The 14,144-nt window shown below is 32.5% G+C and overlaps 2 protein-coding genes across 6 annotated transcripts; both read right to left on the reverse strand.

Annotated features, from left to right (window-relative positions):
• On the reverse strand, positions 1–4,242 carry LOC133834255 (uncharacterized). 3 transcript variants are annotated; one of them, XM_062263808.1, is made up of 6 exons: positions 3,645–4,242; positions 3,440–3,495; positions 2,045–2,133; positions 1,510–1,932; positions 403–929; positions 147–297 (listed from the first exon to the last, which is right to left on the reverse strand). In XM_062263808.1, exons 3-6 carry the CDS (start codon positions 2,070–2,072, stop codon positions 277–279), a joined length of 999 nt encoding a protein of 332 aa, XP_062119792.1. In that variant the 5' UTR covers positions 2,073–2,133; positions 3,440–3,495; positions 3,645–4,242; the 3' UTR covers positions 147–276. The 3 variants fall into 3 exon arrangements, with proteins under 3 accessions (XP_062119791.1, XP_062119792.1, XP_062119790.1); XM_062263807.1 differs by lacking the exons at positions 147–297; positions 3,440–3,495; positions 3,645–4,242 and adding an exon at positions 1–139 and having other exon boundaries at positions 2,045–3,426; XM_062263806.1 differs by lacking the exons at positions 3,440–3,495; positions 3,645–4,242 and having other exon boundaries at positions 2,045–3,426.
• Positions 4,243–5,573: 1,331 nt separating this feature from the next.
• Positions 5,574–12,951, reverse strand: LOC133834256 (uncharacterized). Of its 3 annotated transcripts, none has more exons than XM_062263811.1 (2): positions 12,755–12,951; positions 5,574–5,995 (listed from the first exon to the last, which is right to left on the reverse strand). In XM_062263811.1, exons 1-2 carry the CDS (start codon positions 12,873–12,875, stop codon positions 5,757–5,759), a joined length of 360 nt encoding a protein of 119 aa, XP_062119795.1. In that variant the 5' UTR covers positions 12,876–12,951; the 3' UTR covers positions 5,574–5,756. The 3 variants fall into 3 exon arrangements, with proteins under 3 accessions (XP_062119795.1, XP_062119793.1, XP_062119794.1); XM_062263809.1 differs by lacking the exon at positions 12,755–12,951 and adding an exon at positions 6,263–6,460; XM_062263810.1 differs by lacking the exon at positions 5,574–5,995 and adding an exon at positions 11,288–11,719 and having other exon boundaries at positions 12,755–12,950.
• Between the last annotated feature and the right edge of the window lie 1,193 nt (positions 12,952–14,144).

A 14,144-nucleotide genomic window follows, 5' to 3' on the forward strand; every position in this document is an offset into this window, starting at 1 on the left:
AACAAGGCCATTGTGTTTGTTATGATGAAGAACTGGAATACTACGCTGTTCCTCAGTGCATCACTCCCTGGTTCTTTTCGATGTCCAACCTCTTCGGTTATGTAACCTCCTGGCATCGAAATTCCAGCTGCAAATGTCACTGTTGCAATCAACGTAGAAGTAACTAGACTGGATTCTTTAAATCTTTTAATGAGTTCCTTCTGCATATTATTAATCTTCTCGCGATTGACTTCGAGTTCTAGGACATATTTTCCCACAGAAGGCTGTATGGAGTATTTATTGAAGAGTTCCAGCATTCTTCCGTGTTATATGTATATATATATATACATATATAGTGATCAGTTTACAATAAGATATAACATAGCTAGATAAAACTCAAATTATAGAAATTTATTTAATTACCTCTCGTATTGGGAATTGAAGCATATACACATCTCGAATATTGTTGTTTTGGTTGTTGAGTGACATCCTGTTCACTTGGGGATGAGACAACAAAGCTTTTAGAATGGGCAGATTCCATGAGGAAGTGGCAGCCATATGAAGCAAGGGGGTATTTCCATCCTTATCTTTTATATTTAAAATTAATGATGATGCATGTTCTATGATGAATTTTACGTTGGAGAGATATGTAGTTGTCACAGCATGGTGTAGAACATTTCTGCCTTCTTCGTAGCTATTTGGACATCTTGTCAGAATTTCCTTCATTATCTTATGACCATAATACTCATTGTAAGCTGCAATGTGAAGAGCTGTCACGCCTTTCTTATTTTTGATGTATGCACTACTTTCATTATTTTCTAGCAACATTTTTGTAATCTCCACCACATTTGATGAGTCGAAGAAAGCAACATAGTGCAGTGGAATACAACCATCATCATCTGCTTGTTTTGTCAAAAAATCTACTTTGTCCACAAGCATTTTTGTTATTCCTGAAGAATTTAAGTAAATTATCTACAACATTAATAAAAACAACAACAATAATAATAATAATAATAATAATAAAGAAATAGAGTTTATTTATTGGTGGAAGAAGGATGTTATACTTTCTTGTATACTTACATAGTCACATTCTTTGTACACGCATTATTATCAATGTATCTATAATATTTATTATATTATTTAATTATATGAATATATATTTATATAAGTTATAGTAAGTAATAATAAAAAAATAATATGATTTTTAAAAATATATATATATAAATAATAATTAGGATTATGTATTAAATATTATTGTAATATTGATATTTTATAATATTTTAATTATACTAATATAATTAATAAATAACTGTAGTATATCGTATTTTTTTTAATTAATTTTAAAAGTATAATCCATTAAATATTTGTAAGATTTTGTTAAAGTTGATAGAGAAAAAAATGGTTAAAGCAATAATAAGTTAAAAATATAATTTTTATATATATAAAGATACACACATAATCAAAATTCATTTTCAGTGTACCCTAAAGAAATAACAAATTAGAAAGAAAAAAAATGAAGTTAATTATTACCTATATTTGTAGAAGCTGCATGTAGTGCAGTTCTACCATTAGGGCCACCGGTAGCTGGTGACAAACAATTATTTAGTATTACATTAACCAAATCTTGGTGTCGGCACTGGATGACTATGTAGAGTGGAGTCTCGCCTGATTTATTAGCTGAATACGAGAAATCAGGGTCTTCTCTCGTCAATATCTGCACAACCTCAAGATGCCCGAACCGCGCAGCCTCGTGCAACGAAGTGTCCTCTTCCTCATTCTTCATCCTTATCATCGTTTGGACACCCGAGATGTCCTCTTCAAGGTCTTGTGGTAGGGATGATTTTGCATGTTCAATTAGAAAATCAACAATGTGGTGATGGCCGTACCTTGCTGCCATGAGTATGGGAGTCTCTTCTCTTGCATTAGCTTGCATCAACAGTGCTGGACACAAGTCTAGGATCCCTTCCACGAAGGTTGTTTGATTAGTGGTTCTTGAAGTAGTGATGATATGGACATGGAGCACTGTATTTCTTTCTGGGGTCAATAACAGTTGGAGTTCACTAACCTTTCCCTGAAGACTTCAAGTTCACCATCAGTTGCAGCTTGGAACAGCTTGCGATCCATGTAAATGCGCTCACTATGGATGTTTGTTTTCTGATAATCACTAGTGTTGTCAGATGGCTCATGAGAAGAAGAAGAAGAAGAAGAAGTCATTGCTCTTTAAATTTATATGTTATTGTAATAATATTCATTGCATGCATACATATAATGTCACAACCCGAGCCTTAAGCTGTGGCTGATTTGTAATATCTATAACTTAAGTGGTTAAAGGTCAAACTTTAACCCTTGTTGTAAAATAGTCTTTATAAATGATCATTTAGTTTATATTAAATAGTACTATAATTATAAGTCAAATTAATGGAATAACTCCTATAACTGTATATAAAAATATTAATGATAAAAGCATGATCATTTATCATTATATATAGAACAATAATATCCTCACAGTTATGTAGTCACCAAACAATTAAATTTAATAAGTCATAAACACTCAAAATAATACTTAGCATCCACCATTTCTCATTCCTAACTATTACATAACTAATTCAAATATATTGATCATTAGGTTCCAAATCAAATATACATATATAATGTCCAAAAGATAAAACAATGACACTAAATAGAACTAGGCTAAACACATTTGCTCCATCAATAATTCACCTTATCCACATTCGCGTCACTAGGCTCCCGAAATGGGAGAGATATAGGGGGTGAGCTTATAAAGCCCAGTAAGAAAGCAACTAATAACATAGGAACCAAAATTTTAATAAAACCCTTGCATAGTTAGCTTTGAAAACAAAACATATATCATCATGTATGAACCAAAATAGAGAGACATTTACCACAAATAATCATAAGAGCATAGCTACAAGTGCACATCACATCGTCCACTAGATCCCTAGTTCCCGTTACCCACCATAGAAAAACCGACATCTTAAATCGGGTAGCCGGACCTGATAACCACCACAAGGGGGAGGCTCAGAACACTTCTTGTATATAGATGCTAGGTCTTTACACCTACAGATGAGTGGACAGCTAATCTACCTATGATGACACAGAGACTAGGCCGTGAAACAACAACATGCACAAATCATGATTACTATGGCTCTCATCGGTATAACCAAATGCAAGTAAACATGAAAAGAAAGAAACACATTTCCTTTATATTTTAGAAAATATGGCAGCATAATAGCTGCATTTCAATAAAACCAAAAAAATCATAACCTGCATAAATAAGTGAACAAAAATATATTTGACACTCAGTGCCCTCAAAACAGATAAGAAAACATGTAGATTAAGTTTTCAATTTTTCAAACATTTTATAAATTTCAAAATTGGAATATATTTAATGCAATTCAATAAGAGTAAAATAAATACAATAGTCAAGTTGAGTCCCTACCTCCTTAGAATTTTCAATCCAAGCTAAAACCGACGCTGCTGAGCTTAACGATGATCCTATAATGATTTAGTCCAATTTTAATATCACACTTTTCTTATGTGCATTAAATGAAAAAATGATTATCATCATTGAATTCCTTATTCAAAATCGTGTCCAACGATATATAATATGACCATATTTAAAATTTCAAGTTCCTGAACCTTACCCAAGCGGTGCACAATAGCGGTTGGTGGCGACAGTGAGCGGTGTATCAAAAACATCGACGAAGGTAGGTGTGACATATATCAAAATGACCACATCAGCGAGTAGATCACATTCATGCGAACCATCGATCCAAAAGGTGCTTAGACTAGTCGGAACGTCGCCGGAAAGTGGAGAAGATACCCAAAATCTCGCCAGAGAAAAATGACGAGTTGACCGGAATGACTAAGTGGGTTTTGTTCCTCTCTCCACGCTGTTTTCAAAGGTACTAAGCATTCGTCGAGAGGTGGTCGGAGTTGGCCGGAAAACACAATCAAAGTTGACAGACCAAAACTTTGACTGACTATTCCGAACAGACGACGAGTTTGGCAGCGCCGCTTGGTGGTTGAGGTCGTTGGAGCAAGACAAATCTAATGAGCCACCGCATGTCAAAAATGGTGGTTGCCGAAGGTTGAGTCTTTGTGGTGGTGGTGTGTTGCCGTTTAGAGAATAGAGAAAGAAGATAAGAGAAAGGGAAGAGAGAGAGAAGTCGGGGAAAGAGAAAGAAAAAGAAAAAAAAAAAGAGGGAAGAAAGAATCATTTGATTATTTTGACTTAAAGTGGGTCCCACCCATAAAAAGATATTATTTAAATTAAATTTTGTTTTTAGTGTGGAGTGTTAATATTCCCGACCCCTCAAATTGTATTATTGTTTTTTTTTTACTGATCATAATTATATATTCATGTATTCAAGAATGAAAAAGTATAAAGTAAAAACTCTTGGCACTTCTTTACATTTTTACAGAATATTTTTATGGCGTTAATTATAATTTTATATACCCTTTACGTTATTATATTCATTTTCCAAATTTAGTTTATTTTATTGGATTCTTTTTCCCCCTTTATAATTAATTACTTATCCATAAGTCAACTAAATATCTTCACATAATTTTAAAACATAAGCCTATTTCTTAATTTTCTAATTTATTAGGTATTCAAAGAAACTAGATTATTCCATTTAAGAAACTAAAATTTTAAACAATATTATAGCTAATAATGGTAGAAGAAAATATGGTTGTGAGTGTGAAACATATTGAGATTTTATTATTGGCTTCAATTCTCATTAGGCAATTTTTTTTGTTTAAAATTTTGTTATTAATAATTGTATTTTATGTTATATATCATAGATATGACTCTTCAAAAATATGTTGTAGTGTGTGCTTGAATAAGAAGTTATTGCTATTTAAATTTAGGATTATTTGCAGTTTGTAGCACTTAAGTATTCAAGTTATTTTTTTGGCGACGAAAATACATTCCGTCCATGTTTTGGTGTAGTTTGGTACAACCGTCAATTCTCACCATTAAATTTGTCTATCAAACGTAGAAAATAAATACGAAACAGACAGTAGTACTAAATAGGTTATAATTTCTTTCAAGTACCAAAAATAGAAAATGCCCTTACGGTAAGAGCAGCCTCTACCTAAGAAAATTCCAATAAATTTATATACTTTGTGTTAAAAGGTGACAGTTTTTTTAACTCGTTAATGGGTACTATTTTATTTTTCCATGGCATTATTATGTGTTGACGAGTTGAACGTATAAATATATATGGGTACACTCTTAATGGTTACTACCCATGAATAGTTACTTTAATATTATCTATTAGATTAAGATCAATGATCCATATTTATAGTTGTTAATTAATCTTTCTAAAATTAAATTTTTATTTTTTCAAATTTTTAGAAGAGTTACTTGATGAAAAAACGTGTATTTGTTATGAAAATTTTCAAATGCATGTCAATTTCTAAATATAGCTAATGTCTCTCATTGATTGAAAACAACATTAATTATGCAAAAAAAAATAACTAAATTCAAAACTAATGTTGAAAAAAAAATATTTACCTATTGGTGACTTGCTATATCAAGTCATTATGTTACCACATCATCATAATAGTTAGATAATAACTTGCGGATATTATATTATTATTCTAAAAGATAAGGTATAGCCAGCTTACATTTATTCACTTATTTAAAAACCTCAACAATATCATATGTATGATTGAGGCATGCATATATATATATATATATGAAAGAGAGCTAGCTATATGTAGATGATGATACATATGAGATATGATGACTAAGATGAATCAGTGATTAGTTGAATTTCTTCGAACACAGTAGTCGAAGGGGTTGTTGGGCATATTCTAGGGCATCCTACGACCTCGTAGCTGCATTGACAAAGTGGACAGGCTGATCTGTCGCAGAGGCATGGATTGCCGCAGGTTGATGGGCAAGCACCTCTTCTTGTGTCTCTACGAACACACTTAAGATTCCCAGATTCCACTTCGCAAGTACAGCTAGCACATTTCGTTGGTCCTACATACAAACAACATCACTTCATCAATATATATATATATACATGTATTGTATAAATATAAGAATTGTTGGAGTATAGTGTAAAAAATATACTATTATATATATATATATTTTTTTTTTATATAAAAGGGTGAAAAAAATTAAATTTTGTCATGACTACTCCTAGTGTTTGGAGACCAGGGTTAAGGTATAGATAATTTATGATCTTATTATAACAAGTTAATTTCTTCAATATCTATATTTATATATATATACATACATACATACCAATTGGACAAAAGGGAGCATTATTGTTGTCCGAAATCATCCCCAAAAGATCAACACGAGCATGAGTTGTTGAAGCCACCACAGCCAACAAAAGCAGAGCAAGAAAAACCTTCATGAACGCCATTTTTAATTATTGTAGTGAGTGAAGAAGATCGATCGAGTGATTATATATATATATATATAATACTTTTGAGATGTGGAAACTAGAGGCTTATTTCCAAGGTATTTATAGAGAGAGTTAAGGATAATAAGCTTATCCTATTCATTCATATCTCACCATACACTTTATTATTATTATTATTATTATTATTATTATTCAAATTAAATTGATCACGTGGAAATTATTGCATGCATACGTTGAGTGATCCATTTTTGTCTGAATCTTCTACTGTATATATAATTTAATGTATTTGTTTGCTTATAATGATGAGGATATTTTAGGAACAATGAATTGAAGATTGGTAGGTACGTATAAAGAGAATGATAAAAACATGGTCTAAAATATTTTGAGTATGTTATTCATAATCTCTTGATTATCTTTCATAATCTCTTGATTATATATATATATATATATTTATATGTATAGCTAGCTTCAATGATCGGTAATTACAAGTTTGGTCAAAATTTGGTAGCTAGTATGGAACGTATAGACAATTGGAAAACATTGAATTTGGTATCATACGAACAAAAAAAAACTCAACCACGTTATTATTGTACTTATTGATTAACAATATCATGGGGAGAGGGTATATGATAATTTTACAACTTTATAGATAAAATATTGTTATTATTATTCATAGAGTGGTTGTGGGTAGGTTGAAAATTTTCTCCATGAAAATAGAGATTTGTCCTTAATTAATGGGACGTGAATTTCCTGCTTAAATGAGGAATAGGGCGGGAGAGGGGACAGGGGCTATTTTCTAACCTCACATATTAAACTGGGCAGGGACGAGAATAATACTTGTCCTTATTTATTTTACATGTTTTTTTATTTGCTATTGTAACATATTAGTAATTTTTTTAAATATTTTTAATTTTATTTTGGATATATTTAATAATTTAGTGTAATATATATTAAATTTAAGTAATCTATCTCTATTTATTTTATTTTTAAATAAAGGAGTTTATACGAAGAATCTTGCCCCATCCTTGTGGGTTTTTCTTTATATATTTAATATTGTAGTGGGATGGATGCTTTGCCAAACCGGCCAAAGATACAAAAAAGAAATATAAAAAATCTAAAATATTTAACTTAAATTATTGATCACTTATGTATATATATATATATATATATGTACAACTTTAATTAATGATCACTTTCATTTCCAACGTACCATCTGTGGGGACCGGACCCAATTGGTGGTAACTCAATTGGATTGGCCGAAAGGACAAAATCAAAATAATGTGTTAATGTTGAACAAACTCATATTAGGCAGCAACCGAGCTCTATCACTAGTGTCCAACACCACAATTAGGTGGTATACTGATATTAGTACAATTTAATATCGAGTTCCACTTATTTGAATTTAATAAGTATTATGGAATATCGCTAATCAATTATAGAGTATCACCTCATGTGGTATTAGGTACCTTAAGATGTCAAATAGCAACACTCAAAATTAATCTTACATATATAATAAATGATAATCCAACTGAATTTATTGTCACTTGGCTTAACATGATATTTTTAAGGGTTTATATTTTTTTTGAACCTTTTATTTTTTTACATTCTTTGTTTGAACCTTGTGTTTCGAAAAATTATTTTTGGGACCATGTGTTTTGTAAAATAGTTCAAATAGACCCATAAACCCGGTTTTGATCAAAGTTTTTTGAACTAAAATTAAAAATAATTTACCAAACTAAAAATTCAGAACAAAATCATAATTATTCTTAATTACCATGTTCTAACACTCAAGGACCCCATCCCACATGTCGTATGCCTTCACTTGGCCACCACTGCTGTAACGCCCTGGTTACCCCAGAACAAATACGGTGAACTGGAAATTTAACTCGCTACCCGAGTCCTTTAGTTAAAAACGTGCTTCTAGGTATTATTAACAGGCTAAGGTAGAAAACCAATCAAAAGAAAATGATATATTTTATTTAAAACATAAAACTATTCATAGGCCCATCAAAACCATTTATAATTTATTTACAACTCAAAATGGTCATTACTGTTTCAAATTTACAAACCCACTAACCTAAGCGGCAAAAATAGGGTAAACCCCCTAGTTCCTCTGAGAACTCATTGGCCGTGGTGGTCAAGCGGCCGCATATGTACACAGCACCACCTAAGCTCTCCATTCAAGGCTGGGTGAGCTTTTCTTTCCCTTTACTTGCACCACATAGCACCCATGAGCCAAAGCACAGCAAGAAAACACAATAACGCATGAATATAATATCAACAATGATCATAATAATCATTCAGGACTTTCAGTCCAAAATAGAGGAGTGACAATTAGAAAAGTCACTAAAGTGGATTCTGTTCCCATTAGTCATGTGACGATAGGGTCACCTGGGCTTTACAAATAAGTGAGCCTTTCACTAGCTTATCAAGATAGGTGCTCGATGAACTGGTCACCAATATAACCTATCATATGTCCATAGAGTCATGACCGTGGGATTCCGCTCCCTAGCCATGTGACAAGCAGTCACCTAGGCCTTAGGCCCTGGCTCTAAGTAACTAGCTTAGACTAGTCAAGCGCTTATAAGTTTCATCGACCTTAGGGTCGGTCCAGCATTAATGCTCCCTGAGTCATTCAACGCTGATATCGATTAGATTTAATACTTAGTCGGCCTGCGTTTAGGACGCTTATGCCGTTTTTGACTCTCAGGTCAGTAATATGCAACCAGTGTCATCCCTAACTAATCAGTACCATACACAAGTAAGCAAACTCTGCTAAGCATTTAATATGCAATCATTGTCCACATTTATCAACCAACATGCCTCAACAACAATCATGCATGTCATATACACAGGGTGCAGTTTTCTTACCTCTGGTTCGAGCGAGAAGTAGAACAAGAACTACTCCTGAGAACGATCAACCTTTTGATTCCTTAACGGTTACCTAATCATAACCAATTATAACCTCCATTAATGAAAATCAACAATGAAAGGGTCTTGACCTAAACCCCACTCTCGGGACCTCGAAATGTACCCACACGGTGAGTAGATTCGATCCCGGGCCTTAAGGATTGAAACCCCAAGCCAAAAACCCTTAAAAACACTCAAAACAGGATTCTGAAGGAACAGAGTAGCGCTACAGCGCTGCTCAATAGCGCCCCAGCGCTATTCTCAGAACCCCAAACCGCCCAACAGAGCACTAGGTAGCGCTAAAGCGCCCCCTGGTGGGCGCTGTAGCGCTACACCCAGCCAGATCCTCCACTGAAACCTCTTCCTTCGACTCCTTCAATTCCAACTCAATTCCAATGCTTCCAAACCTCATTTTTGGTGCCAAATGAATCCAAAAACCATCCTTACATGCCCTAAGCATCACAACCACAAGAACCCTAGCCAAAAACTCCCAACAAAACCAATCATCCAACCTAGAAATCTCAACTGAAAACCAAAGCTAAAACATAGCAAACCAAGAAATTTAATGGCTAGAAACTTACCTCAAGCTCAGATTATGATGCTCTTCAACGGTGGAACTCACTCCCAAGCTCTCAAGACTTATTCCTCAACTTAAGCTCAAAAATCCAAGAAGAAAAGGAGAAAAATTAGGTACGGGAAGGTTTTGTTCTATGCTCTATTTTCCCCTTCCTTCTACAGCCTTCAATGGCTTATATCTATCCTAGGAGTGAAAAGACTAAAATACCCTTAGGTCAAATAAGGATTTCTAAAGGCTCCCAAGGGCAAAATTAAAATGTTCCACCTATTTTGTTAATCATAATTAATGCTCTCCAATTCTCGCTATTCTCAAACACCAATAATTCACATCTCGTTACCCTTTAATTTCCGGCAATGCTCTAATCATTAAAATCACCCCAAGACTCACCCCGAGCCCCAAGCTTAAACCTGTTATGACTAAACTGCTAATTCATATTCAAAGATCGTCTCATGCCGAATAGCTCGAACAAATCCACATTATAATGTGGTCTCAACAATATGTCACTGATATGCATACAAATATACAATTACGCTCTCAACGGGCCAAATTATCAAAACATCCCTGTTATGAAATGTGGACCCACATGCATGCATATAACATCATATTATAATATAATTCAAATAAACATGCATATAATCATTTAATGGCATAATTAAACAGTTATGGCCCTCCCGGCCTACTATTCGAGCCATTAAACCGCATTAGGGATTTCGGGGCATTACAACTGCTACTAGTCATTGTGGGAAAAATGGTGTGATTAGATTGGGTAGTGTTAAATAAAGAGAAGATCGTCTCGGGGGAGGAGGCTGCAGCTAGGCGGTGGACGACGGAGAGGAGTGGAGCAGCATGTGTGTCGAAGGGGAATGCTACTACGTACGGCCACATGAGAGTGGGTTGGTGTTAATGTGACATTGCTTAGTACATTTAGAATAATGATATATGCACCAAGACATTACATCAACTAACGTAACATTGTTAAAATGGTTGGTCTCATCTGAAATAAATTTTATTGGTTAAATAAAACTTTCATGTCTATTTGTGTAATGTTTTTGTGGGAGTAGTTTCTCCAAATCCCAACTAATTCTATTAATGGGTTGTTTGGTTCACAACTGTCATAACAACCTCATTAACTTAAGGGTTATTTCTTTCCTTGGTCTATACAAAGACAACTTGGATCCACTTGTTAGTGCAAAGAAAAATTCAGATAAAACAGCAGAAACACCAGATTAGAAGAGAGAGAGCTCAAGTATGGAAATCAAGATTGAGTATTGAGAAAGATTGTGAGAGCTGGGTTTGGGAAACTGTATTGAAAAGCACAACTGTTGGAAAAGTGCTTGCTTAGGGATTGAGAGGAAAACACCTGTGTGATGACGAGTTGAATGTATAGAAAAGATCATATATAAATATATATATATATATATAATAACTTGCAGATATTATTATATTATTATTTTAAAAGATAAGGTATAGCCAGCTTACATTTATTCACTTATTTAAAAACCTCAACAATATCATATGTATGATTGAGGCATGCATATATATATATATATATATATATGAAAGAGAGCTAGCTATGTGTAGATGATGATACATATGAGATATGATGACTAAGATGAATCAGTGATTAGTTGAATATCTTCGAACACAGTAGTCGAAGTGGTTGTTGGGCATATTCTAGGGCATCCTGCGACCTCGTAGCTGCATTGACAAAGTGGACAGGCTGATCTGTCGCAGATGCATGGATTGCCGCAGGTTGATGGGCAAGCACCTCTTCTTGTGTCTCTACGAACACACTTAAGCTTCCCAGATTCCACTTCGCAACTACAGCTAGCACATTTCGTTGGTCCTACATACAAACAACATCACTTCATCAATATATATACATGTATTGTATAAATATAAGAATGGTTGGAGTATAGTGTCCTACGTACGAGTGTAAAGAATATTGAGTCAAGAACACAAGTAATTAACTCCACTAATCATTGATTGTCATAGTATCATGAGTCATATTCTTAGTGGGTATTCGATCCATACCGATCCAAATAGTGAGCAGAATTAAAAAAAAAAAAAAGATCAGTAAGCTGCATTATGCATGAGATACGCATAGTGCAACAAGATACTTGAGATCTAAATAGCAAGCGATAAGTCGCACGAGATCGGCATAGTACAAAAAGACACTCGAGATAAAAAAAAATAAGCTATAGCTACGAAAAACAATTTGTGATTCAAGACTGGTGGGCAAAATATAGTCACCATCTTGAGGAAGATATTAAAGTATAGTGTCCTACATGAAATAAGTATAAGAATATTAAGTCATTAATAAGAACATAGGTAACTCCATTAATCACCAATTGATTTTTTAGATAAAATCTGATCATATTTCTTGTCAAGAACCAACATAACTAAGACCAATAATAATTGGATGAATTAAGTTCAGGTCCAATAATAATCGGATGAATTAATGTTCATGTGATGTTTGGTTGGGGTTAATAAGTAAATGAAAAGAGAACTCAATAATTTTCATAAAAAATTACAAAAATTACCAATTTTTTGTCTTCATACTCAATTTTATTCTATCTCATTCCTATCCTTCAATTTCATTTCCTCAAACCAAACCTAATATAAGAGAATAAAAGACTCTAACTTTAGAATAATGTGTCTTTTTTTTTGTAAATACAAACAAAAATCATAAATTTAGAAGAAAAAAAATGATACTATTATATATATATATATTTGTTATAAAAGGGTGAGAAAAAATTAAATTTTGTCATGACTCCTAGTGTTTGGAGACCGGGGTTAAGGTATAGATAATTTATGATCTTATTATAACAAGTTAATTTCTTCAATATCTATATTTATATATATATACATACATACATACCAATTGGACAAAAGGGAGCATTGTTGTCCGAAATCATCCCCAAAAGATCAACACGAGCATGAGTTGTTGAAGCCACCACAGCCAACAAAAGCAGAGCAAGAAAAACCTTCATGAACGCCATTTTTAATTATTGTAGTGAGTGAAGAAGATCGATCGAGTGATTATATATATATATATAATACTTTTGAGATGTGGAAACTAGAGGCTTATTTCCAAGGTATTTATAGAGAGAGAGTTAAGGATAATAATAAGCTTATCCTATTCATTCATATCTCACCATACACGTATTATTATTATTATTATTATTATTCAACTTAAATTGATCAGCACGTGGAAATTATTGCATTCATGTGTTGATTGGTCCATTTTTGTCTGAATTTTCTACTCTTGGTTTGTATACTTTAATATATTTGTTTGATTATTATGATGAGGATATTTTAGGAACAATGAATTGAAGATTGGTAGGCACGTATAAAGATTGAAAAGAGGATGATAAAAACATGGTCTAAAACATTTTATGCTATTCATAATCTCTTGATTATATATATATATTTATATCTCTTCTATATAATAATTATATAGATAATGAAATTTTTTTATTTTAACGGTTTTTTATTTTTTTTTAATGTTAACTTTAACATAATATTCTTATATTTAATGGTAGTTTGTAAACACTTAAACTTAAATAAAATAAAATAAATAATTAAAAAAATTAATTATATAGGAATATAAGTTTAAGTATTTACAATTTACAAACTATTGTTAAATATAAAAATATTTTATTAAATATAAGAATATTTTATTAAAAAAGTTAACATTAAAAAAAATAAAAAAATCATTAAAATTAAAAATTACTGTTATTTATATTGAAAATATATATATATATATCCTCATAGCTACCATGATCATATATTTATATGTAATTATAAGTTTGGTCAAAATATGGTAGCTTGTATGGTACGTATAGACCATTGGAAAACATTGAATTTGGTATCATACGAACAAAAAAAATTCAACCACGTTATTATTGTACTTATTAATTAACAACATCATGGGGAGAGGGTATATAATTATTTTACAACTTTATTGATAAATTATTGTTATTATTATCCATAGAGTGGATGTGGGTAGGATGGAAATTTTTATCATGAGGATAGGGATTTGTCCTTAATGGGACGAGAATTTCCCACCTAAATTGGGAATAAAGCGGGAGCGGGGACGGGAGCTATTTTCTAACCCTGCATATTAAACGGGGCGGGGACAGGAATATTAGTACTCTCCGCCCCAACGATGCTCTGTTCGATTTTTTATTTATTTTATAATATTTTTTATTTATTTTACATGTTTCTTTATTTGATTTTGTAACATATTAGTAATTTTTTAAATATTT

Source organism: Humulus lupulus, chromosome 5 (assembly GCF_963169125.1).
Source record: "Humulus lupulus chromosome 5, drHumLupu1.1, whole genome shotgun sequence".
Classification (NCBI taxonomy): Eukaryota; Viridiplantae; Streptophyta; class Magnoliopsida; order Rosales; family Cannabaceae; genus Humulus; species Humulus lupulus.